Source organism: Panthera onca, chromosome E2 (genome assembly GCF_046562875.1).
Source record: "Panthera onca isolate mPanOnc1 chromosome E2, mPanOnc1 haplotype 2, whole genome shotgun sequence".
In the NCBI taxonomy this organism is placed as follows: domain Eukaryota; kingdom Metazoa; phylum Chordata; class Mammalia; order Carnivora; family Felidae; genus Panthera; species Panthera onca.
The window spans coordinates 12,257,418-12,284,600 of NC_138353.1; the positions used below are offsets into that span (position 1 = coordinate 12,257,418).

At 44.2% G+C, this 27,183-nt stretch overlaps 1 protein-coding gene across 4 annotated transcripts in view; it reads right to left on the bottom strand.

The window, feature by feature from the left end:
• Positions 1–24,788, bottom strand: part of LOC132690644 (uncharacterized) — a 31,495-nt gene extending 6,707 nt beyond the window's left edge. Inside the window, exons 1-7 of one of the 4 annotated variants that reach the window (XM_078438339.2) lie at positions 24,502–24,787; positions 9,863–10,145; positions 8,310–8,463; positions 8,145–8,217; positions 5,830–5,880; positions 1,543–1,669; positions 359–454 (exon numbers count right to left, since the gene is read on the bottom strand). In XM_078438339.2, the coding sequence (XP_078294465.1) occupies positions 359–454; positions 1,543–1,669; positions 5,830–5,844 (238 nt within the window). In that variant the 5' untranslated portion in view covers positions 5,845–5,880; positions 8,145–8,217; positions 8,310–8,463; positions 9,863–10,145; positions 24,502–24,787. Of the gene's footprint in view, positions 1–358; positions 455–1,542; positions 1,670–5,829; positions 5,881–8,144; positions 8,218–8,309; positions 8,464–9,862; positions 10,146–24,501 lie in introns of all 4 variants that reach the window. The other 3 variants (XM_078438338.2, XM_060651343.3, XM_078438340.2) reach the window with 3 other exon arrangements.
• Positions 24,789–27,183: the final 2,395 nt, after the last annotated feature.

Below are 27,183 nucleotides of genomic sequence, written 5' to 3' on the forward strand. Positions count from 1 at the left end.
GAAGAATCACTTCGAGGGGCTCCTGGGGGGCTCCGTCCGCTTGAGCACCTGACTCTTGATTTCAGCTCAGGTCATGATCCCAGGGTCGTGGGGTGGAGCCCCGTGTCGGGCTGTGTGTGGAGCGTGGAGCCTGCTTAAGGTTCCTTGTCTGTCTGCCCCTCTCCCCTGCTCTCGCTCTCTCTACAATAAAAAATAAAAAAGAGTCACTTCCAGTGGAGAACAACTGTAAATGAGCAAAGGAGAGAGGGAGAGTGCTAAAAACTGCTGCAGAAATTCAGAGACAAGGCACCGACCGCGACCTGCTCCAGAGCTGGGGAGGTGACAAGAGACGTGACAGACCGAGCCGCATGGCTCTCACCTGAGGAGCCGTGGCTCTGGGTTGCTGCCTTTATCATCCAAAGCCTTCCTCCCCTCTTGAACTGGGGTACTGCATCTGGTGTGAAGGGTTGGTGCCCTGTGGAAAGGCAAGGACAAACATTTTAAATTAATACAGCAGAGGCCAAAATCACAACACAGGCGTTTTCACCACACCATGTTTAGGACACCAAAATTAGTGTTTTCCAAACTGTTAATTATGATGCATCAGAGGAGGACATTTTATTGCAAAAATCCAGGGTATGTAGATCTAGGCGTGAACTACTGGGGTAAAAAAATGTCTGTTTGCTTCAGATTTTTTCCGCCACTGCTCACACAATTTTCAGCAACTGGCTGTAGTTTTTGCTGCTGCAATGTGTGGTTATTGCCAAGGGCTCTGACATTTTCTACCCTATTGTAGCTCTTTTTTCTTTTTAATTTTTTTAATGTTTACTTATTTTGGAGAGAGAGAGAGAGAGAGAAAGAGACAGAGTGCGAGCAGGGGAGGGGCAGAAAGAGAGGGAGACACAGAATCTGAAACAGGCTCCAGGCCCCGAGCTGTCAGCACAGAGCCCGACGCAGGGCTCGAACCCACAGACTGTGAGATCGTGACCTGAGCCAAAGTCTGATGCTTAACTGACTGAGCCACCCAGGTGCCCTACCCTATTGTATTTCATTAAAAATCCTGGTATAGGGGAGCCTGGGTGGCTCAGTCAATTAAGCGCCTGACTCTTGGTTTTTGGCTCAGGTCATGATCTCATGGTTCGTGAGTTCAAGCCCCGCATCAGGCTCTGTGTGACAGCCCAAAGCCTGCTTGGGATTCTCTGTCTCCCTCTCTCTTGGCCCCTCCCCCACTCATGCTCTGTCACTCAAAATAAATAAATAAACTTTAAAAATGCTGGTACAATACCCTAAATGTGTGTTATGACCCACTAATTGGAAATGACCACAATTGGAGAAAGGTCAAAAATGTGGATACAGCAGTCATGGTGTCAATTTACGGCTCATGTACAAAACACAAACTTTGTTGGGGGCGGGGGGGGGGGATGACCAGAAAAATGCCATCTCTCCGTCTTATGCTGATTAGAACACTGGAAACTAGGTCAAGAGCTCCAAATCCCCACACATCGGAGGGTAAATAAACCACACAGAGGGGGTGACATTCAGTCACAGAGCACCTGTCCTCACCCAGAGAGAGCAGGTTCCGGAAGTTCTCCAGCATCACGTCTCCATACAGCTTCTTCTGGGCGGGGTCAAGCAGCCCCAGCTCCTCCTCGGTGAAGACCACAGCCACGTCCTTGAACGTCACTGCCTCCTACGACATCAAGCACACATAAGCTCAATCTTGCGCCCGATGGCCACTCAGAGGAAGAGCACTGAGAAAACTGGAAAGGGTGGGTACAGAGTGGTTCCAAATTTTCAGAGACCACAGATTTTCACTACTATCTGATTAAACATTTCAAATAATACATACTGTCTTACCTGGCATTCTTTTCTTTTCAAAATAAATACTGAAAAGAACAACCTTCTCCATAAATACTAGCCTCCCGTCTAATTCTTTTCCTAGGATAAGTTCCAAGGAGTAAAAATTGCAGTGCCGAAGAATACGCCACTTCAAAACTACTATGTACAACGCCAGGTTTTCTTTTCAACTTTCTCTGTATTTTACGCTTCCCCCAAGAGAATATAAATATCCCTGATTCTCCACATCATACGCAACACTGAATATAACCAGTGTTTCTGAGTCCTAAGAAATTTGATCAGTAAAAAGCAACTTGTTCTTTTGGTACTAATTCGGTAATTAACGAGCTATCGTATTTTCATATATTTACTGGCCATCTTTTATTTTTTGCTTCAGTACATTGCCAGTTAATGTTCTTTGCTCATAGTCCAACCAGAGTTTTACTTTATGACTGCAAAATTTCTATTAGAGATTTGAAGCTTTTTTTTTTTTTTAAACATATTTAAATACTGTCACCCACGTTTTGCTATTGTTCTTGTATAGCTTCGTGCACTGCATGGTTTCTCGACCTTGACACGACACACATTTTGGGCCAGATAATGTTTGTTGTTGGGGCGGGGGCCTGTCTCACGCACCGCAGGATGTTTACCAGCATCCCGGGCTTCTACGCACTGGGAGCCAGAAGCCTCCCTCAAGTGGTGACACCAGAAATGTTTCCAGACACTGCCTGGGGGCAAAGATCACCCACGGTCAAGAATTGCTGATGTACGGTACTGTCTTAACTTTTCTTTTTTTTTAATTTTTAATGTCTATTTATTTTTGAGAGACAGCAAGACAGCATGAGAGCAGGGGAGGGGCAGAGAGAGAGGGAGACACAGAATCCGAAGCAGGCTCCGGGCTGTGAGCTGTCAGCACAGAGTCTGACTCGGGGTTTGAAGTTACAAGTCTTGGGATCATGACCTGAGCCAAAGTTGGACGATTAACCGACTGAGCCACCCAGGCGCCCCCTGTCTTAACTTTTCATATGAGAATTGTGTGTTCATCGCCGGAGCCCTGCACATCCAAGCGTCCTGAATGAGCATCAGAGATCCTAAAGAAGGAGCCTCTGAAGAGTGACCATGCAGAGGCAGTATTATCTGTGCTGTCTTCCATGCATAGGGCAACCAAGTGCATGTAGAAGGGCCAAGACCCTGACTGGAGAATTATTTGCCCCTGCCTCCCTCTTTACCAAATAAAAATCCACGGAGTCTTTTTGGATCAGTTAGACCTTTGCTTTCCTGTGTGAACTTAAACAGTTTTCTGAAATTCTACAATCCTGTGTCTCTGTAAGTAAAATGCAGAGGAGACAAAGTACTGCCTCTTAAGGTCAGTCGGAAGCTAAACGCAGTAAGAAAAGCATCTGGAATGTCTCCCTGTGCTATTGGACTTTATAAAATTAAGTACCTTCTAATGGAATACTACTGAGCCATCAAAAAGAATGACATCTTGCCATCTGCCACGACGCAGATGGAGCCAGAGGGTGTTATGCTAGTAAGTAAGTAGCAGAAAGACAAATACCATATGATTTCACTCATATGTGGAATTTAAGAAACAAAACAGATGAACATATGGGAGGGGGAAAAAAAGGAAAAAGAGGAAGAAACAAACCATAAAAGACTCTTCATGATAGAGAACACACTGACAGTTGATGGAGGGAGGTGGGAGGGGGATGGGCTGGATGGGTGACGGGTACAGGAGGACACTTGTTGGGAAAGGCACTGGGTGTGGTATGTAAGTGATGAATCACTGAATTCTACTTCTGAAACCAACACTATTCTAACTAAAATTTAAATAAAAAACTGAAAAGAATAAAAAAGAGGGAGGGGAAAAAAAAGCACATTATTACTTTGATAAAAATCAATCAATACCCACATAAAAAAATATAAATCAGTAAATAAAACATGTACATGATAGGATTCAGACATGGATGAGAAAGAACCTAGCTTTCTTTTTTTTTAAATTTTTTTTTAATGTTTATTTATTTTTGAGAAACAGAGAGACAGAGCGTGAGCAGGGTTGTGGTAGAAAGAGAGGGAGACATAGAATCCGAAGCAGGCTCCAGGCTCTGAGCTGTCAGCACAGAGCCCGATGTGGGGCTTGAACTCGTGAACCGCAATATCATGACCTGAGCTGAAGCTGGATGCTTAACTGACTGAGCTACCCAGACGCCCCAAGTATCTAGCTTTCTTATGGGAAAATATGGAAGAATGTTCTCTCTGTGCAAAGCATCAGTTATACCTGGTTGCACTGTCATATCTGAGTATTCTACATACAATATCCCTGAGGATTTTGCCTATCAAAGGTACTTTTTCAATTTACATTCCTAAAAACATTAAGAACAAAAAATGGCAAACCCCTCAAAATTCCTTTTTGAGGAAAATGGTTTACGTTAGGCCAACTGTTACTACAATGTTCTTTTTTAAGTATGTCAAAAATCAGAATTTATTATAATTTTACTTTCCTAGTTTTCATTTTTTTAAATTTTTGTTAAATCCCAGTTAGTTAACATACAGTGTAATATCAGTCTCAGGTGTATGATACAGTGATTCGGCACTTCTGTACAATAGCTGGTGCTCATCATAACAATGTCCTTTGAAATAGTAAAAATTCTGGGGGCGCCTGGGTGGCTCAGTCGGTTGAGCATCCAACTTTGGCTGAGGCCATGATCTGACGGTTCGTGAGTTCAAGCCCCACATCAGGCTGACTGCTGTCACTGCTCACTGCTTGGGATCCTGTCTCCCTCTCTCTCTGCCCCTCCCCGACTTGCACTCTCTCTCAAAAATAAATAAAACATTAAAATAAATAAAATAGTAAAAATTCTTAACTACCTGAATGTCCGTGAATGGGGTAAAAGTTATGAGACATACACACAGACTACATCAATATAAGGGAATATAATGTAGCCATTAAAAATGTAGGAAATAGGGGCACCTGGGTGGCTCAGTCGGTTAAGCATCAGACTTTGGCTCAGGTCATGATCTCGCAGTTCGTGGGTTCGAGTCCCACATCAGGCTCTGTGCTGACAGCTCAGAGCCTGGAGACTGCTTTGGATTCTGTGTCTCCCTCTTTGTCTGCCCCTCCCCTACTCGTGCTCTGTCTCTCTCTGTCTCTCAAAAATAACTAAATGTAAAAAAAAAATAAAATTAAAAAAATGTAGAAAATATATTTGTATTAATTAGAAAAGGCATAATCTGAGAATTTTTATGTAACTATTAAAAATATACAGTTACCAGGGCACCTGGGTGGCTCAGTCGGTTAAGCATCCAACTTCGGCTCAGGTCATGATCTCGCGGTCCATGAGTTCAAGCCCTGCGTCAGGCTCTGTGCTGACAGCTCAGAGCCTGGAGCCTGTTTCAGATTCTGTGTCTCCCTCTCTCTCTGACCCTCCCCCGTTCATGCTCTGTCTCTCTCTGTCTCAGAAATAAATAAATAATTGTTAAAAAAATAATAATTAAAAAAATATATATACAGTTACCGATGCCTATGAGGGAAAGGACATGGGAAAATGGAAACAGTTTTTATAAGGAAAATAGTAGTAAATTAGGGAGGCTTTTTTCACTGCTATTCACTTTTCTCCTCTATTTTATTCGTGAAATTATGAAAGATAAAATAAAGTAACAAAAATTAAACTGTATTAGCGGCTCTTGGGTGGCTCAGTCAGTTAAACATCCAACTTGAGCTCAGATCATGATCTGGCAGTTCGTGAGTTTGAGTCCCACGCTGGGCTCTGCACTGACAACGTGGAGCCTGCTTCGCATCCTGTCTCTCTCTCTCTCTCTGCCCCTCCCTGGCTTGCTGTCTCTCAAGAATAAATAACATTAAAAAAAAAATTAAACCACACTAAAGTAAGAAGTAGTGATCCTCTGGCACAGAAGAGGTTTTGAAATGCCTATTAATCTATTGTTTTCAAGGATGCAACTATTCATTGAGAAATGAGACAGTAATTTCAAATCTAGAAAGGAAGCCCAACTCACCTTGAACTTGGTCATTTTGTCCTCCTTCTACTTCTAGGGAAGGGCTGAGTCCTGAGAAGGCAAAAAAAGGGAAGAGGAAGGAGAAAACAAAACCATCAGAGTCTGGCCAAGACTGTCGCTAACCCATATGGCTAACATACATCACTACCTAGGTTTCATGCTTTATATGAACTTGCAAAAGCGCCGTTTCCTCAGGGGGCTCGATGAGCAGAGCGTGGGTTGGGTTCCAGAGACCACTCACCCACCCCCTCAGCCGAGAGCCCCTGCACAATGGACAACCACCTAAGCACACACGGTGGTCCTAATGTAAGTTCTCCTTGTCACTCTCAGGGTATGAATCTGATTCTAGGGAAGGTGGAAATTGACAGTCAAGTTAAGAGAGCAGTCTCTGGGGCCAAATGTTTTAGGCTCATGGTACTGCTACTTATTAGTTGTGAAATCTTGGACAAATTATTAATATCTCCGTGCCTGAATTCCTTCACCTGCAAAAATGGAGGGATTAACAATGCCTACCTCATAGGACTGTTTTAAGAATTAAACCAGCAGGCACAAAGCACACAGAACCCTTTCAGAGTACCTTATTTCTTAGTAGCTGCAGAAAAGCAGGTAATATTCGCTAACGTAAAACCTGTCTCCAAAGCGCCTGGGTGGGTCAGTCGGTTAAGCGTCTGACTGTGGCTCAGGTCATGATCTTGCAGTTTGTGGGATCGAGCCCAGCACTGGGCTCTGTGCTGACAGCTCAGAGCCTGGAGCGTGCTTCAGATTCTGTGTCTCCCTCTCTCTCTGCCCCTCCCCCACTCGCACACTATCTCTCTCAAAAATAAATAAAAACATTAAAAAAAAAAAAACACCGGGGCGCCTGGGTGGCTCAGTCGGTTAAGCGGCCGACTTCGGCTCGGGTCATGATCTTGCGGTCCGTGAGTTCAAGCCCCGCGTCGGGCTCTGTGCTGACAGCTCAGAGCCTGGAGCCTGTTTCAGATTCTGTGTCTCCCTCTCTCTGACCCTCCCCCGTTCATGTTTTGTCTCTCTCTGTCTCAAAAATAAATAAACGTTAAAAAAAAAAAAAAAAAACTTAAAAAAACAAAACAAAACAAAAACACCTGTCCTCATAAATGGCTTCTATCAATGGTGTCTTTAGAGGCTGTTGTTCTGTCCTATGAAAACCAGCTGTAACCTCTGAAATATGGTATTCTCTCTTGGTCGGTCATTCTTTTTTTATTGATTTAATTTTTGTTTAATGTTTATTTATTTCTGAGACAGAGATACAGAGCATGAGTGGGGGAGGGGCAGAAAGAGAGAGAGAGAGACACAGACTCCGAAGCAGGCTCCAGGCTCTGAACTGTCAGCACAGAGCCCGACGTGGGGCTCGAACCCACAAACCACGAGATCATGACCTGAGCCGAAGTCGGATGCTCAACTGACTGAGCCACCCAGGCGCCCGTCTTGGTCGGTCATTCTTAACACGATGTCTTTGCAATAATATTTAAGACTACGTGGATGACTTTTTTCCATGTGTAAAATATACATAACACCAAATTTACCATTTTCAACCATTTTAAAGTACTGTACAGTTCATTACATGCATTCCTCTTGTTGTGAACCAGCACCACCATCCAACTCAAGAATTTTTTCACCATCCTCCACTAAACCTCTGTATCCATTAAACAGCAGCTCCCCATCACCCCTCCCCTCTACCCTTGGTCACCACTATTCTACTTTCTCTCTGTGAATTTGACTATGCAGACAACTGTTTTGTTTTGTTTTTATGGACGACTGTTTTTTGAAAGATATGAGATCTTGTAAAGTTGACTCTGTTTCACAGTAGGGCCTTAAAAAGGACTCCATATCAAGGGGCGTCTGTGCAGCTCAGTCAGTTAAGCGTCCCATTCTTGGTTTCGACTCAGGTTGTGAGCTCACGTTCGCGGGTTCGAGCCCCGTGTCGAGCTCTGTGCTGACCGCTTGGAGCCTGCTTGGGGTTCTCTCTCTCTCCTTCTCTCTCTGCCCCTCCCCTGCTCACGTTCTCCCTCTCTTAAAATAAATAAATTAATTAAAATATATACACACACACATATATATGTATAAACTATCACGAAGATGGAAGACAAATTAATAAAAGCCTATGACCCTGCAAGATTCGTTTAACTGTAAGTTAGGCAATCAATAGGTCATTCGAACTCACAAGCTACAGTAATCGTAGAAAATGGTTAGAAACAACAAAAATGGCAATGTGTGACATTACATAGGCGCCGAGTACACGTCAGGGACCTGGCAGAGTGCTTGGTATGCGCAGTTTCACCGAGGTGCCACCCACGTACCTGTGAGGAAGCTACTCTTGTACAAGTCGTGTGACTGTGGTCCAATCACCTACACGTCTGAGCCCATCCTCAGCTATTAACAAGGAGATAAAAACAGAATTTCAGTCATAGGAGTATTGTGGGAGAATAAATAAGCAGATCCACGCAATGCCCTTGGCTTTGTACCTGGCATTTTAGGAAGTTCTCAATCAACGCTGATGATGAGGACAGTCGCTCCTATTTAACAGACGAGGAAGCTGAGGCTTGGTAAGGTCAAGATGCAGGGGCGGAATCGGAATCCAGCTCTCACCGCAGAACCAGCATTCTAGGTCTTGTCCCTCTGTGGTTTGTAAAGACAAAAACAAGCAGACGGGACTCTAAGGTCTCACAGAAAGGGACACGAGAGCCTGAGAGCTGGGGATGATAGACACAGAAACAGGGGGAGGACTCTGAAGCCACAGGATCTAGTTGAGGGAGAAGAGAACAGAGTCGTGAAGGGCGTAGGCTCTGGAATCAGACGACCAGGACGGGAACAGTGGCATCCCCAACTTGCTACTACTTTGTGCCTCAAATTCCAATCTATAAATTGGAAACAATAATGATAATGACAACAATAATACTACCAACCTCAGGGGAAGGGTACTCAGCCTACGTGACTATCCATCAAACATTTGAAACAGAGGGGTGCCTGGGTGGCTCAGTCGGTTGAGCGGCTGACTTCGGCTCAGGTCACGATCTCGCGGTCCGTGAGTTCAAGCCCCGCATCAGGCTCTGGGCTGATGGCTCAGAGCCTGGAGCCTGCTTCCGATTCTGTGTCTCCCTCTCTCTCTGACCCTCCCCCGTTCATGCTCTGTCTCTCTCTGTCTCAAAAATAAATAAATGTTGGGGCGCCTGGGTGGCGCAGTCGGTTAAGCGTCCGACTTCAGCCAGGTCACGATCTCGCGGTCCGTGAGTTCGAGCCCCGCGTCAGGCTCTGGGCTGATGGCTCGGAGCCTGGAGCCTGTTTCCGATTCTGTGTCTCCCTCTCTCTCTCTGCCCCTCCCCCGTTCATGCTCTGTCTCTCTCTGTCCCAAAAATAAATAAAAAACGTTGAAAAAAAAAATTTAAAAAAAAAAAAAATAAATAAATAAATAAATGTTAAAAAAAAAAAAATTAAAAAAAAAAAAAAAAATTTGAAACAGAGTCTGCAGCTAAAACATTCAATACGGGTTACCCATATAGCCGCTTTACATGGAACCGTCAAGGACCCCTCCCCCCCCATCCCTTTCCTCAGGGTGGATGCAGCTGAGCACTGTTTGCTGAGCAGTGTGTGGGCTAGATTCCAGAGACCACTCCCCTTCCAGGCGAGAGCCCCCCCGGCAGTGAACGACCCACCCAACCACACTGGTGGCCTGAATTCAAGTTCTCCTTGTAGCTCTCAGGGTAGGATTCTGATTCTGGGGAGGGTGGAAGCTGAAAGTACTCAGGTTAAAGGATTATTACTGGTTCACTGCTGGACAATTTATTAATTACTATTAGTGACTGCTCCATCTTTAGATACAAGAACGCTAGTATGGAAAAGGGCAGTGGAAAACTTCCTAATCTTGGAAGAAATACCCTTTCGGGATTTGTGATTCACTTGGTTCTGACTGCTTGCCCAACAACTTCTGTTCATTAAGAGGGCTCCGTGGGGAGATCTTTCCATCACCTATTGGGGAGAGGAACATAATGGGTAAATCAACCTCGTCATTAACACCTACCCAGCTTTACAGCTCAAGCACCTGAAACAGCGCTTGTAACAGAAACTGCTCAGGAGTCACTCAGCAGTCAGCGTCAGTGTCTTGACGAATGAACCTGCCACCAGGCAGACAGGCGGAGGCACACGGAAGACAAGACTCATTGGTCTAAGATTTTTTTTTTTTTTTTTTTTTTTGAGTTGTAAAATTTTGAGGCTGATCCCAGTTGGGAGGATTTGGAGAGTGGGGGTTTTATTTCTAACTCTTTCCTCCGGCTCTTTCACGATATTTGCAAGACCAAGGTCATCTGTGGAAGGAAAAGAGCCTCTGAATTTTCTTAAATGCCATCTTAGAAGGTGACGTCTGCTCTTCACAGTCAGTGCCTACATGAACTTCTGATACAAAATCCACAGAATGTGTCCATCAAAATATTCAGAACCACCAACCCACTGCCTACATAGTTAAGCATTAGACAGGCTAATTTATAAACTCTTCATTAAAGAACTGAGTTTATTAATTCACTGAACACTCAGGGAAACCTCCCTGAAAGGAAGACAATTACCCAGTGCCAACTGGCTCACGGTCTGGTGATCACACACTGCCACAGGGCAGAGTAGGGCACAGGGTCTGGTGCCCCACGGCCCACACAGCAGGTCCTACATAAACATGGCTTTAGCTGAGCTGTGGGGGACGATGGAGTTCTGTTAGCCCAAAAGAAGCAGAATCGCTAGAAAACCTCATGAGAACATATGTTATGATGGGAGTGAATACAAACAAGAGGCAGCAACAGATAAGCAGGTAAGCAGGATTCAAATTATGGTGATGTGGGGCGCCTCGGTGGCTCAGTTAGACGTCTGTCTTCGGCTCAGGTCATGATCTCACGGTTTGTGGGTTCAAGCCCCGTGCTGACAGCTCAGAGCCTGGAGCCTGCTTCGGATTCTGGGTCTCCCTCGCTCACTGCCCCTCCCCTGCTCACACTCTGCCTCTGTCTCTCAAAAGTAAACATAAAAAAACAAACTCTGGTGAGGTGCGTCCCAGTTTTATCTGCATTTCAGCAGGAAAGCAGCAAAGGCCTTGAGGAAGGGAGGGTAAAAAGATTGCTTCTGTGTTGGAAACAGATTACTCTTTCAGCAGAGAGACTCGAGGGGGAAGTGGCTGGGGCCAGAGAGCACTGTTAGGAGAGCCACGTCAAGAATCACCTCCTTCTTGGAGAGGGGGAGATGGGGGCGGAGTAGGAGGACCCTAAGCTCGCCTCCTCCCACGAACACAACTAGGTAACTACGAAACCATCGTAAATACCCCAGAAATCAACCTGAACAATGGTAGCACAAACTCCACTAAGGGTGGAGGAGAAGCCCGGCTGAAGACGTTAGGAAGTGTGGAGATGCAGTTTTGGAGAGAAACAGATGATGGCCTCAGCGGTGAAGGGGGAGCCACAGTTGCACAGAAGGCGAGGGACAGACTGGCACGCAGGGGAGCGCACAGGGACAATGAATCCCCAGAGCCGTGGGCTTGGAAAGAAAGAGAAGCTGAATTTCGTGAGTTCTTGCAACCAGCGAGGCTGAAAGCCTGGTGGGGTTTTTTTTTGTTTTGTTTCGTTTCAGTGTTTATTTGCTTTTGATACAGAGAAACACACACACAGAGATGGTGAGTAAGCATGGGAGGGGCAGACAGAGGGAGACACAGAACCCGAAGCAGGCTGCAGGCTCTGAGCTGTCAGCACAGAGCCCCACGGGGGCCCGGACCCATGAACCACAAGATCACGACCTGAGCCAAAGTCGGACGCCTAACTGACTGAGCCACCCAGGCGCCCTGAAAGCCTGGAGTATTAAAGGTCAGCAGGCTTGGCTTCGGGACAGCCGGGAGACACCGGGACTGCTCTCGGAGAGAAGGCAGCACAGAACCAGACCACAGACACACAACGTGGCAACAGCGATCTGAAGCGCGCCTGGGGCACACACAGTGGGGAGGTTATTAGCTCATCTCGGAGTGTGTTCCAGAGAGGCAGCATTCACGGAGAGGCCCTCCCGGAACAAAGAAGCTGGCAGGTGCCATTTTCATCCCCCGCCCCTTAGCATAAACACAGAGCCACCTGCAGGAACCAGAGCAGCACTGACACTCTTTAAATTTAAGCTCTTGCTTAAACCAAGCAGAGTGCACACAGCACACACTGGAGACACTCCGGAAGCACCAGGCCCTGGGAAAACAGAGGACACTACGTTGCAGGAACTGGAGGACCTCTTCTTCGTGAGCCCATAACCATCAACTACAGGAGACGTAGCTGACTTTCCTAACACCGAGAAACAGGCGCAGAGACTCAGACAAAATGAGAACACGGAGGAATCTGTTCCAAACGAAAGACCAGAACAAGCCCATGGCCAGCAATAGAAGTGACACAGATTCAAGTAACATGCCTAATAGAGAATTTACAGTAATGATCATATAGATACTCACTGGACTTGAGAAAAGAGTGAAAGACTTCAGTAAGACCATTATCACAGAGATAAAGAATAACATGGAGATTAAGGGCTCAATGAATGAAATGAGAAACACGCTTAATGGAAGGAAGAGCAGGCTGGAAGAAGCAGAGCAACGAATTAATGACCTAAAAGAGTAATGGAAAGCAATCAAGCTGAACAAAAGAGAGAAAAAAGAATCATGCAAAACAAGAATACACTTAGGGAACTCTACGACTCCGTCACACATTAGCAACATTTGCATTATAGGCGTTCCAGAAGAAGAGAAAAGGGGGCCGAAAATTTATTTGAAGAGATAATAGCTGAAAACTTCCCTCATCTGGGGAAGGAAACAGATATCCAGAACCAGGAGGCACAGAGAATGCCCAACAAAATCAACAAGAGCAGATCCATACCAAGACATGTTGTAACTAAAATGGCAAAACATACAAAATTAAAAAAAAAAATTTTAAGCAGCAGGACAAAAGAAGACCGTTATGAACAAGGGAAACCCCATAAGGCTATCAAGGGATTTTCAGCAGAAATTTTCCAAGCCCGGGGCACCTGAGTGGCTCAGTTGGTTAAGCATCTGACTCTCGATCTCAGCTCAGGTCATGATCTCACAGTTTGTGGGTCAAAGCCCCGTGTCGGGCTCTGCACTGACCTCGTGGACTCTGCTTCGGATTCTGTCTCTCTCTTTCTCTCTCTCAAAATAAACTTTAAAAAAAGAAAAGAGGGGCACCTGGGTGGCTCAGCCGGTTGAGCGTCTGACTTCGGCTCAGGTCATGATCTCACGGTCCGTGAGTTCGAGCCCCGCGTCGGGCTCTGTGCTGGCGGCTCGGAGCCTGGAGCCTACTTCGGATTCTGTGTCTCCCTCTCTCTCTGCCCCTCCCTCGTTCATGCTCTGTCTCTCTCTGTCTCAAAAATAAATAAATGTTAAAAGTTTAAAAAAGAAAAGAAAGACGAGAAAAGAAAAGAAAAAAGAAAAGAAAAGAAAAGAAAACAAAACAAAACAAAACTTTCCAAGCCAGAAGGGAGTGACGTTCTATATTCAACATGCTGACTGGAGAAAACCTACAGCCAAGAATATTCTATCTAGCAAGGTTGTCATTCAGAATAGAAGGAGAGGGACACCTAGGTGGCTCAGTCGGTGGAGCGTCCAACTCTGGATTTTGGTTCAGGTCATGATCTCAGGGTCGTGGAGCCCACCGCAGGGGACTGAACCTGCTTAAGATTCTCTCTCTCCCTCTCTTTCTGTCCCTCCCCCATCCACATACTCTCTCTCGCTCTTTAAAAAGAAAAAAAAAAAAAAGGACAGGAGGAGAGATAAGGAGGTTTCCAGACAAACACTAAAGAAGTTCATGAGCACTAAACCAGCCCTGCAAGAAACATTAAAGGGGACTCTCTGAGTGGAAAGGAAGTACCAAAAGTGACAGTAAGAAGGTAGGAACACAAAAGCAGTAAAAATTGACTACTTCTGTAAAATAAAGGTAAAAAAAGGAGCTCACAAAAGAAAAGGATGTAAAACATGACACCATAGACCTAAAATGTGGGGAGGAGAGAAAAGAATGGGTTCAAACATAAAAGGCCATCGACTTAATACAGACTGCTATATGCAAAAGAGATCATATACAAACCTAATGGTAACCACAAATGAAAAACCACTAATAAATATGCAAAGAATAAAGACAGAGCAATCCAAATATAGCACTAAAGAAAATGACCAAACCACAAAAGGGAGAAAGACAAGAAAGGATCAGAGAAAACCTTAAGAAACAATAACAAAACAGGTAATAAAATGGCAATAAATATATATTTACTCTGAATGTAAATGGACTCAATGCTCCAATCAAAAGACACAGGGTGACAGAAAAGTTAAAAAAAATAAGACCCGGGGCGCCTGGGTGGCGCAGTCGGTTAAGCGTCCGACTTCAGCCAGGTCACGATCTCGCGGTCCGTGAGTTCGAGCCCCGCGTCAGGCTCTGGGCTGATGGCTCGGAGCCTGGAGCCTGTTTCCGATTCTGTGTCTCCCTCTCTCTCTGCCCCTCCCCTGTTCATGCTCTGTCTCTCTCTGTCCCAAAAATGAATAAAAAACGTTGAAAAAAAAAAAAAAATTTAAAAAAAAAAAAAAAAAAAAATAAGACCCATTTATATGCTGCTTACAGGGACCGACACCTAAACACTGAAAGTGAGGGGACACCTGCAGACTGAAAGTGAGGGGATGGTGGAGCCCCTGGGTGGCTCAGTTGGTTAAATGTCTGACTATCTCAGCTCAGGTCTTGATCTCAGGGTCATGAGTTCAAGTCCTGTGTTGGACTCCATGCTGGGCATGAAGCTTACTTAAAAAATAAAAATAATTAATTAATTAATGTTTTAAAAAGTGAGGGGATGGAGAAACCTTTATCATGCAAATGGATGTCAAAAGAAAACTGGAATTGCAATACCCTAAATACAAAATGGCTTTTAAAACAAAGACTGTAACAAGGGACAAAGGAGGATACTATATAATAATAAAGGGGATAATCCAACAAGAAAATATAACAATTGTAAATATTTATGCACCCAATATGAAAGTACCTAAATACCTAAATACCTAAATACCTAAAACTTTATGTTAGCAAACATAAAGGCACTAATCCGTAATAATACAATAATACTAGGGGACTTGAACACCCTACTTACATCAATGAATAGATCATCCCAACAGAAAATCAACAAGGATACAATAGCATTGAATGACACACTGGAACAGATGGATTTAACAGATATATTCAAAACATTCTATCCTAAAACAGCAGAATACACATTCTTTTCAAGTGCACGTGGGACATTCTCCAGAAGAGATCAGATTTAAGGCCACAAAACAAACCTTAATAAATTCAGTAAGTCATACCATGCATCTTTCTGACCACAACTCTATGAAACCAGAAGTCAACCACAAGGAAAAACCTGGAAAGACCACAAATACATGGGAGGTTAAATAACATGCTACTGAACAATGAACGGGTCAAACAGGAAATAAAAGAAGAAATCCAAAAGTACATGGAAACAAATGAAAATGGAAACACGACTGTTCAGAACCTTTGGGATGCAGCAAAAGCAGTTCAAGAGGAAGTTTAAAAGTCTTTTTTTTTTAATTTTTTTTTAATGTTTATTTATTTCTGAGAGAGAGAGAGACAGAGCGTGAGCAGGGGAGGGGCAGAGAGAGAGGGAGACATAGAATCCCAACCAGGCTCCAGGCTGAGCTTTCAGCACAGAGCCCGACATTGGGCTTGCACCCATGAACCCTGAGATCATGACGTAAGCCGAAGTCGGACACTAAACCGACTGAGCCACTCAGGCGCCCCCAAGAGGGAAGCTTAAAGAAATACAGGCCTACCTCAAGAGGCAAGAAAAATCTCTGGGGCACCTGGGTGGCTCAGTCGGTTAAGCTTCCGACTTCAGCTCAGGTCATGCATGATGTCACGGTCCGTGAGTTCGAGCCCCGAATCGGGCTTTGTGCTCTCAGTTCAGAGCCTGGAGCTTGCTTCAGATTCTGTCTCCCTCTCTCTCTACCCCTCCCCCACTCACTCTCTGTCTCTATCAAAAAATTAATAAATGGTAAAAAAATATATATAATTTTTTTAAAAAAGAAGCAAGAAAAATCTCAAACAACTTAGATCTACATCTAATGGAGCTAGAAACAGAACAACAAATAAAACCTAAAACCAGCAGAAGAAAGGAAATATTAAAGATCAGAGTAGAACTAAATGATAGAAAAAGAAAACAACTGATCAATAAAACCAGTAGCTGGTTCTTTGGAAAAAAATCAATAAAATTGATAAATGTCTAGCAGACTTATAAAGAAAAAAGTGGGGGAAAGGACTCAAATAAAATCACAAATGACATAGGAGAAATGGCCAAAACCACAGAAATATGAACAATTATATGAGAATATTATGAAAAACTATATGCCAACAAATTGAACAACCCAGAAGAAATAGACAAACCCCTAGAAACATATCACCTACCAAAACTGAAACAGGAAGAAACAGAACATTTGAACAAACCTATCACCAGCAAAGAAATTGAATCAGTAACCAACTCTCAAAAAACAAAAGTTCAGGACTAGAGGGCTTCACAGGTGAATTCTACTAAACATTTTTTTTTTTTTAATGTTTATTTTTGGGAGAGAGTGTGGGAGGGGCAGAGAGAGAAGGAAAGAAATAATCTTATGCAGGCTCCATGCCGTCGGCAGAGCCTGACACAGGGCTTGAACCCACAAACCGTGAGGTCAAGACCTGAGCTGAAACCGAGAGTCAAATGCCTAACCAACTGAGCCACTCAGGCACCCTGAATTCTACTAAACATCTAAAGAAGAGTTAATACTTCTTCTTCTCAAACTACTCCAAAAACAAAAAACAAACAAAAAAAAAAACAGAAAAGGAAGGAAAACTTCCAAATTTATTCTATTAGGACAGCATTACCCCAATACCAAAACCAGACAAAGACATCACAAAAAAAGAGAGAACTACAGGCCAATCTCTCTGATGAACACAGATGCAAAAAATCCTCAGCATATATCAGCAAACCAAATCCAACAATACATTTAAAAAGTCATTCACCACGATCAAGTGGCATTTATTCCTGTTACACAGGTGGTTTGATATTTGAAAATCAATCAATAAAAACCATATGATCATTTTTAAAGAGAGAGAAGAAGAGATGAAAGGAGGGGCCGTTACAGAATAAGTTTCTGTCATGGAGGCTTCTCCCACATTTGAGCAGAGACTTGAATCATGAGAGAGAGAGAGAGCCATGTGGCTATCTGGTATCTGAAGGATGCGGAATTCAGCCAGAGAGAAACAAAATTGTTTTCATTAAAAAGCCACAAGTCTGTTCTCTCTACCAGTGCCTCTCAGATTTTAATGTCCCATGAATCACCTGGGGGACTCTGGGAAGGCACAGGTACTTGTGTCTCACCCCAGAAATTCTAAATCAGGAGATCACGGATTTGGACTGAGAATCTACATTTTTAGCAATATCCCAGGTGATGCTGATGCCGTTGGTTTCTGGGTCACTATTTGAGTAGTAGCAGTCAAAAACCGCCTTCCAGGGGTGCCTGGGTGACTCAGTCAGTTAAGCGTCCGGCTTTGGCTCAGGTCATGATCTCACGGTTCCGTTCGTGAATTTGACCCCGCGTGGAGCTCTGGGCTGACAGCTCAGAGCCTGGAGCCTGCTTTGGATTCTGTGTGTCCCTCTCTCTCTGCATCCCCCCGACCTTGCACTCTGTGTCTCTCTCTCAAAAATAAATAAAACATTTAAAAAAACAAAAAACAAACAAAACAAACAAACCCAGCCCTCCAGATATTTTCCATCAGATTCAGGACTCGAGGTTTTCACCTCCACCTTTTCTACTAACTACAACAGACTGCCCTGTTGCCTAAGAGCAAAAAAGTTAAAGGAAGTAAACACAAATTGCAAACTTCTCTTTCTCTAGGGTTCTAACAACAAGATTAGAATTTGTTAAGATCAGAAAGCACTCCAAGAGCAACTCTAAGCACCTAATTTTACCCACAAGGAAACCCCACACCATTCATAAAAATACTCCCAGTAATAGTTCCAGCAACTGACACAGCAACTGACCTACTACCTACCAAGGCGCTACTTACATGAATGCTTTACATGCACTACGTCATTTGATCTTCACAAATCTAGAAATTGAGACAATGATGATCCCCATTTCACAGATAAAGAACATGGAGCACAGAGAAGTAGCTTGGCTCATGATTAACCAGTGCCCTACGGAAGGGTCAAGATTTTCACCCAGAGCCTCATCTACTACTAAGACCTTGGTTCTCAACTCAGGCAGCATAGTAGACTCAGAAGGAACTTTAAAAGAAACAAACAAAAAGGTTCAGGCCTCAGCCACAACTAATCAACTCGGGTCTGGCATGGGCGGCTGACAAGTGCATTTCTACACCCCTCCCATTGTCCCAGGCCACAGTTTCATTGGCCAGTCAGGACACTGAACCAGGCACTAAAGAACCCAGGCAGCAGGTCGCCTAGGCCCAGGCCCTTGTCCTATTTGTGTAGTGGTTCTCAAACTCCAGTGTGCAACTGAATTGTAGGGCCTGAAATTCCAGGTGCTGCCTGGACATCTTTGAGCTTCCTGGGGCCCAAAGGCCTAGCCAGGAGTTCCTCTGCTGTCTCCAGATACGGCCCTGACCCTGGGAGGAAAGGCTCCCACCCCAGCTACTCCCCCTATGTATCAGCCAGGGTTTTAGGTTCTATACTGGCTATTTGACATCTGGTATTCCTAACCTCTGCATAAGTCTGCTGAATCGCAAGGCCAGCCTGTCAACCAAAGCCAGCTTCCTGAGGGCACGCAGGAGTCATAGAATTCCCCCAACCACTGAGCCCAGCCTATTTTCACTAGTACCCCAGGTGGGTGTCTCCACCGAGTTACTTCCTGTCACGATCGTCATAAAGGCAGAGCCCAGGCCCTCTCTGCTTCCCGACCCTGCGTGTGACAGGCTTCATGTGGTCCTGTGTGGCAGGCTGTCTCTCTCGTTTCTGGCGGAACTGAATTAAAAACCTTCTTTCTCAATGGCATCGACCTCTCCATGTTGTCACTCAATCACCTTTATAACTTAAGACCTGACACAATTCCCCCTACTAACCGGACCAGCTGCACACTACTCAGTCATCAACCTAACAGGTCTCACCTCCCTGCCAGACAGGCTGGCCACACCTTCCTGCAGGAGCCCAGGGTCACCGTACCTCGTCACTACAAAACCCACCTCCCTGGCCCCTGCTGGTTCGCTCTGTTCCTGAGTGCCGGCCCCTGGATGGCCCTGTAGGACACGCAGTGTGCTCCCCACAAGGCTGCGGGTAAGCTGCTGCCCATCTCGCCTCCCTGCTGTCACGTGTCACCCATTCAGCATCTCACCCTACATAGGACAAGGACTCTCCTTCCTACACAGCGTAAACAGGGAGTGAGCAGAACAGCATCGAGTTCCCTAACGTGATTTTGCTATGACCAAAGTTTGAGAACCACTGTGTTATTCTATTCTGCCTCTCATGGAGTTCTCTGTACTGCCCAAGGGCACCCAGAAAGTCAAGGGCAGGGTGAGACCTGGCACCCAGGCCTCCTGCTTTCCCAAATCCCTGCTTCTCTCCGTTGTAAGATGCCCCTGCAGGCAGATCCCCAGAGTGAAAATGGAGGTTCTATTGAAATCAGCGCCGCCCAATAGAAACGTAATCCAAGCTCCACGTGTAATTTATTTTTTTATTTTTAAAATATTTATTTATTTATTTTTGAGAGAGAGACAGAGAGAGAGAGAGAGAGAGAGAGAAGAGAGAGAGAGAACAGGGGAGAGGCAGAGAGAGAGGGAGGCAGAATCCCAAGCATGCTGCACACTGTCAGCGCAGAGCCCGATGCGGGCCTGAACTCACAAACTGTGGGATCATGACTCTTCAAATCAAGAGTCAGAAGCTTAACCGACTGAGCCACCCGGGTGCCCCCACGTGTAATTTAAATGTTTCTAGTAGCCATGTTAAAAAAATGTAAGAAGCAAATGGGCTTAATTTATTTATTTAATTTTTTTTTAATGTTTATTGATTTCTGAGACAGAGACAGAGCGCGAGTGGGGGAGGGGCAGAGAGAGAAGGAGACCCAGAATCCGAAGCAGGCTCCAGGCTCCAAGCCTTCAGCACAGAGCCCGACACGGGGCTCAAACTCACAGACCGCGAGATCATGACCTGAGCCGAAGTCGGACACTCAATTGACTGAGCCACCCAGGTGCCCCCAAATGGGCTCAATTTAAACAATATGTTTTATTTAACCCAATATACCCAAAATATTACCACTTGAATCTGCAATTGCTATAAAAATTCCTGAGCCATTTTATAGTTACATTTATGGTTACAGCACATCTCAGCACCAGACATATTTCTAGTGCTCAACTGTCACATGTGCCTGACGGCTGCCATATTGGATAGTGCAGACTTGAACCTTTTTAAAGCAACAGAGCCCATATAACCATCTCCCAGGGACTCTCTGGGTTCAAAAGACAGCAGATTCATGTCAGTTGCAAGTTTAACCAGTGGTTATTACAGAAACTAACCATTTCTGTTCAGCTGAATGATAGAACCGAAGTAGTGAAAGCAGAAGGTGCATGAAAAAAACGAATACCTTAAAATCTCCTTTTGCCCTTTCAATAACTGGCTGCATTCTCCATGTTGTAAAGTCATCTATAATGGTAAGATAACTTCAGTCTGTAACACATGGAGGATTTACAACATGCCAAGCACTATTTCAAGCACTTTACGTAGCATAGCTCTTTTAAATCTTTAATTAAAATAATTAAAAAAAAATTTTTTAATGTCTGTTTATTTTTGAGAGAGAGAGACAGAGTGCGAGCCTAGAAGGGGCAGAGAGAGAGGGAGACACAGAATCTGAAGCTGGCCCCAGGCTCCGAGCTGTCAGCACAGAGCCCCACACGGGGCTCGAACCCACGAACCATGAGATCATGACCTGAGCCGAAGTGCGGCGCTCAACCAACGGAGCCACCCAGGCGCCCCTAAAATAATTTTTTAATGTTTATTTAGAGAGAGAGAGAAAGCATTAGCAGGGGAGGGGCACGGAGAGCGGGAGACAGAGAATCTGAAGCAGGTTCCGCGCTGGCAGCGCAAAGCCTGATGCGGGGCTCAAACTCTTCAACCGTGAGATCATCACCTGAGCCGAAGTCAGATGCTCAACTGACTGAACCACCCAGGCGCCCCCCCTTTTTTTTTTTAATTTTAGAGAGAAAGAGCATGAGAGAGAACAAGCAGGGGAAAGGGGGACAGAGGGAGAGAGAAAGAGAATCTCAAGCAGGCTTCATACTCCGCATGGACCCCAACACGGGGCTCGATCCCACAACCCTGGAATCATGATCTGAGCTGAAATCGAGAGTCTGACACCCAACCAACTGAGCCACCCAGGGACCCCACATAGATGGCTCTTTTAATTTTCACAAAAGCCTTAGGAGGGAGGTACTGCTATCCCTACTGGACCGGTTAGAAAAGTGAGGCACGCAGAAGTTAAATAATGTGCCCAAGGTTATCCAGTCACGGAGTGCTTGAGCTGGGTTTCAAACCTAGCTGCTGAAGTTTGACCCTGGTTCTGCTTCCCGCCAACTGTGCCACCAGGTCATTTATTCAATTGTCTCTGCCTGTCTATTCACCATTAAAATGCGAATAATAATGATGGCATTGTAGTGAAAAATAAGTGACTTAACACGTGTAAAGCGTTAGAAATTCTCCAAGTCATGAGAACTGCCCAACAAATGTTAGCTATTCTAATCGTCCCCCTAATGATCTCCACGCAACAAACAAAAACCGAAACATCAACACCGATTTGTTTCTAAGGACATCTGTTTTAGATCATGACATATTATGCATAATTGTACATCAACTTCTGCACTGATGATTTCTATAGCCCACCCCAAGTGAGATAAAAGACAATGAATGTGGATAGAGATTATCTTTCTTTTTTTTTTTTAACGTTTATTTTTGAGAACATTAGAGAGCATGAGTGGGGGAGGGGCACAGAGAGAGAGGGAGGCAGAATCCGAAGCTGACAGCGTGGAGCCCCATGCAGGGCTTGAACTCATGACCTGTGAGATCATGACCTGAGCCAAAGTCGGACGCTTAACTGACTGAGTCACCCAACTGCCCAGATTATCTATTTTGTCCTCTAATCCCAGGCTGCGGCTCGCTTTTGGAATGCTATGTGAATCACACTCACTGAATAACTCTTCTCTGATCACCTCATGCTAGGCACTCTGAATAAAGTATGATGAGGTCCAGGAAACAGTGGTCCCTACAGCCAACAGGAGACAGAAAATAAATCAAGAGTTATATATTTTAAAATAAATAAATAAAATAAAATACTCAAGGAGAGGGGCGCCTGGGTGGCTCAGCTCATGATCTCTCGTGGTTTGTGAGTTTGGGCCCCACATCAGGCTCTGTGCTGACAGCTCAGAGCCTGGAGCCTGCTTCTGACTCTGTCTCCCCCTCCCTCTCTGCCCCTCCCCTGCTCCTGCTCTGTCTCTCAAAAATAAACATTAAAAAAATTTTTTTTAAATACTCACGAAGAACAAAATGTGTACATGGGAAACAGAGAAGCAACAAAATTAGCAAGGACTGAATCAGGGGGATGGTTACACAGGAGTTCATTACATTACACTTTGGGTATGTTTGGAAATTTTCATAGTAAAGACTTAAGGTAGTAACTATGAATAGTGCGATAACAATTTCATAAAATACACAATTAAAAACTACTAAACAGAAGTGCATTAAAATGTTAAACACTGTCTATTTTGTAGTACTATGAGGTGTTTTTTTTGAGTTCTTCTTAATGCTTTATATATTCTATAATTTCTGAATTCCCTACAGTAAGTGTGCCTATCTTCTTTATGTATTTATTTATTCATTTTGAGACAGAGAATGAGCAGAGGAGGGGCAGAGAGAGAGGGAGACAGAGGATCCAAAGCAGGCTGGGTGCTGACAGCAGAGAGCCTGAGGTGGGGCTCGAACTCACCAACTGTGAGATCATGACCAGAGCCAAAGTCAGAAGCTTAACACGCTGAGCCACCCAGGCGCCCTTGAGTGTGCATATCTCCCATAATGAGAACATGAATTAGAAATACTCTCTGAAATAAAACTAAATGAGAATGCTTCCAAAATTTTATAAAGAAGTCCAAACTCACAAATGCTGATTTCAAATTCCACTGCAATAAAAGTCCAACGAAACTCCACAACTTGATCCCGAATGACTCTTCTGCAGGCAGTTTCCTATAGTTAAATACTTACGTAGCATATATTTCTATTTTGTGTCCTAATTCCAACTTGGGGACTTTACACTTTGGGACCAAGGATATCTATCCGCAGACATAAGGAACACACACCTTGCGCTCAAATCCCACTGTTCCTACTAGCAGTGTGACATATGATAAGTAACTTATGCTCCTCTGCCTCCATCTCCTCAGCTGTAAAATACAGGTTATAACAGTATTCACTTCATAACGGCTTTGTGGAAACTGTATGTGTTAATTTTTATAAAGCCCTTAGGATGACACTTAGCGCTCAACGTTTAATCATTATGACCATTATTCGTGCCCTGTACGTATTCTATAGATTTTCCCAACTGTTTAACTGAGCACCCTTGTAACGGAAACATTTTGTTAATGAATGAAGTATCTTCTCCCACCGCAGAAAAGGAAGAGGAATGTTAAGTTCCGTCTCCGTGGGACTTTGCTGCCAGGAGCCCTCTTTTAGAAGTCAAGAAAGCGGAAAGAAAGGAGGCCGAGATACTATGATGTTGTCTGTGGCCCTGTTAAAACCGCAGAAGATAATCCGGGGGTGACGCACTTTCTTATTAAACGAGTCAGAAGTAGTCCAGGCTCAGCCTCCTTTCCCATACGGATCAGAAGGAAGGGCCAGGGCCACTTCGAAAAGCTTCCAGAGACATACCTTCCTGATCACTATCACAGAGTGTATATTGACAGCTAACACCTTGCCACACGGCTGAATAGCTCTAAACCTGTTACTTGTATTATACCATTAATTCTCAAAACAAATGTGTAAAGTAGGTGCTGGTAATATCACCGTTTGCAAAAAAAGCAAACTGAGGGGCGCCTGGGTGGCTCAGTCAGTTGAGCCTCCGACTTCAACTCAGGTCATGATCTCACGGTCCGTGAGTTCGAGCCCCGCATCCGGCTCTGGGCTGATGGCTCAGAGCCTGGAGCCTGCTTCCGATTCTGTGTCTCCCTCTCTCTCTGCCCCTCCCCCGTTCATGCTCTGTCTCTGTCTCAAAAATAAACATTAAAAATTTTTTTTTCTTAAAAAAAAAAAAAAGCAAACTGAGGCACAGAAAGATTAAGTTCTAGGAAGTGACACAGCGTGCGGAAGGTGAGCCAGGCAGGGCAGCGGAGAGCTGGAAGACCCTCAAACCCTGCGGATCTAGGTCCGCCTCCAGACCGGGGGGGGGACTCGCGAACCGCCCCAAACGCACAGGCTAGGGCGAGGGGAGGGGAAGGCAAGCGGCCGCCCCCGTCCCTTAACCTTGCTCTCTGCCGTTGGCCGAGGCTTTTCCTCCCCCGGGCCCGAGGGCGTGGCGCGGCTGACTCCACTACCAGATCAAAAGTTAAAAGAAGTCGCGGGGTCGCGGGTATCACTCACCTCCCCGAGAGAAATGAAGGCCGCGATCTTAACCTCCCGCAGCGGAAATACCTCCAACAACGCGGAGCTCCTGGACTACATTTCCCAGCATCCCCGAGAGCAACCGGAGGCCCTGTCCCGCCTCCGTGTGAGACTGAGAAGCCGGCTCCGAGACCCACAGCCTGAATCCAATTCCCAGAGTCCACGAAAGGAAAGGGCTTCTCATTCTTAACCCCCGGTCGCAGAAATGCCTCCGAAAATGCGGAGCACTGTTTTATACGCTCTTATTTCTCGAGCGGAGCAAAGACATCCGCGCTTTCCCGGAGCGGAAGTGTCCCAATCCCAGAAAGCGTGTGGACTACACATCCCAGAATCCTCTGAAGGGCTGGGCTTCCCGCCTGCCTGCAATTTCCTTTTGAATTAGCAGGTGAAGTCTAAATAAGCCCTTCGGTGTTTGTGGAACTTTGTTGGCCTATTTTTTCCCTCACTCCTCCCTATCATACGTGACATAGTTGGAAATATGAGAAACAAAAAAATAATTGCAAAGGCGTGCTATGGGTTAGGTAAAAACAGATCAGAAAAGTGACGCCTGAGCTGCACTCAACAAGTCGTTATTACATGGGCCTGGATTCACCTGTGACCAAGAAACCATTAAAAAGGGGATGCAACCATCCAACAGGATATAAAACAGAAGCAGCAAACTTTTCCACTTTACCTTCGCTTTAGGAAAGACGTTAGGAATTTTTTCTTGCATTGGCAGGGAATTGGAGGAAATATAGAATAGGGTCCACCCTATACAATGTCTTTTTAAAAACTCTTTGAATTCAAATTAAGGAATCATATATAATTTTTGCTCTATTTAATTGAAATGTAACTGACATATATATTGTATAAGTTTAAGGTGTAAAACATGTTGATTTGATACATTTACCTATTGTAATGTGATTACCACCTTAGCCTTAGCTAACACTTGTTACCTCCCTTAGTCATTTCTTTTTTGTGATGAAAACAATTAATATCTAATCTTTTAGCAACTTTGAAGTTTATAATACAGTTATTGTTAACTATAATCACTATGCTGTGCATTCGCTCTATAGGATTTCTTCACCTACTATTTCCAAGTTTGTATATTCCAAACAGCATATCCCCAGTTCTCCCACCCCACCCACCCCCCCAGCCTCTGGTAACCATCAGAGGTAACCATCAAATTCGCTGCTTTTATGAATTTGCCCTTTTTAGATTCCACATATATCATACAGTATTTGTCTTTCTCTGACATATCTCACTCAGCATAATGCCCTAAAGGTCCATCCATGTTGTCCCAAACAGCAGCGTTTCCTTCTTTCTCATGGCTGAATAATATTCCACTGTATATATACCACAAATTATTTGTTGACAGACACTTGGATTGTTTCCATACTTTGGCTGCAAGAAACATGGGAGTGCATGTATCTCTTAAAACTCCTTTTTTCATTTCCTTTGGTTAAATCTCCAGAAGTAAAATTGCTGTATCATATGGTACTTCTATTTATAATTTTTTAGGAACCTCATATTGTTTTCCATAGTGGCTGAACCAATTTATATTCTCACCAACAGTGTACAAGGGTTCCCTTACCTCCACATCTTTACCAACACCTGTTATCTCTTGTCTTCTTTGTGATAGCCCTTCTAACATGTGTGAGATGATATCTCTGTGGTTTTGATCTGCACTTTCCAGATGATTAGCAATGTTGAGCATCTTTTCATGTACATGTTGGCCATTTGGATGTCTTCTTTGGAAAAACGTCTGTTTAGTTCCTCTGTCCATTTTTATAAATCATATTAGTTATTGTTGTTGTGGTTGTTGTGTTGTATGAGTTCTTTATATATCTGGGGTATTGCTCTCATGCTCTGTCTTGCTCTCAAAAATAAATAAACATTAAAATTTTTTTAAAATAAAATCTAGTTTGTTTGATAGAAGTATTGGTACTCTGGCTTTCTATTGACAACCATTTTCATGATAAATATTTCTCTATCCTCTCACTTTCAATTTGCAGGTGTTTTTAGGTCTAAAATGAGTCTCCTGTGGGAACATATAGATGGGTCTTGTTTTTGCTTTTTGTTTTTTACCTATTCTGATACCCTATGTCTTTTAATTGGAGCATTCAGTCAATTTACATTCAGAGTAATTATTGATAGATACGTATTTAGTGCCATTTTATTTCTTATTTTGTCATTGTTTCTGGAGATTTTCTCTATTCCTTTCCAGTCTTTGTCACTTTGGGTCTTTCCTTCCCACTCAAAGAGTCCCCTTTAGTATTTCTTGCAGGGCTGGCTTAGTGGTCAGGAACTCCTTCAGTTTTTCTTTGGGAAATTCTTTATCTCTCTTTCTATTCTGAATGATAGCCTTGATGGCTAGAGTACTCTTGGCAGTAGATTTTTCCCATTCAGCATGCTGAATATATCATGCCACTTCCTTCTGGCTTGCCAAGTTTCTGTAGAGAGATTTGGCAAAGCCTTCTGGGTCTTTGCTTATAAGTTGGGGACTTCTTTTGTCTTGTTGCTCTTAGGAATTTTTATTTATCACTATATTTTGCAAATTTAACTACAGTATGTCTTGGCCTATTTTTGTTTATTTTGATGGGAGTTCTCTGTGCCTCCTGGATTTGTATGTCTGTTTCTTTCCTGAGATTAGGGGATTTTTCAGCTATAATCTCTTCAAAG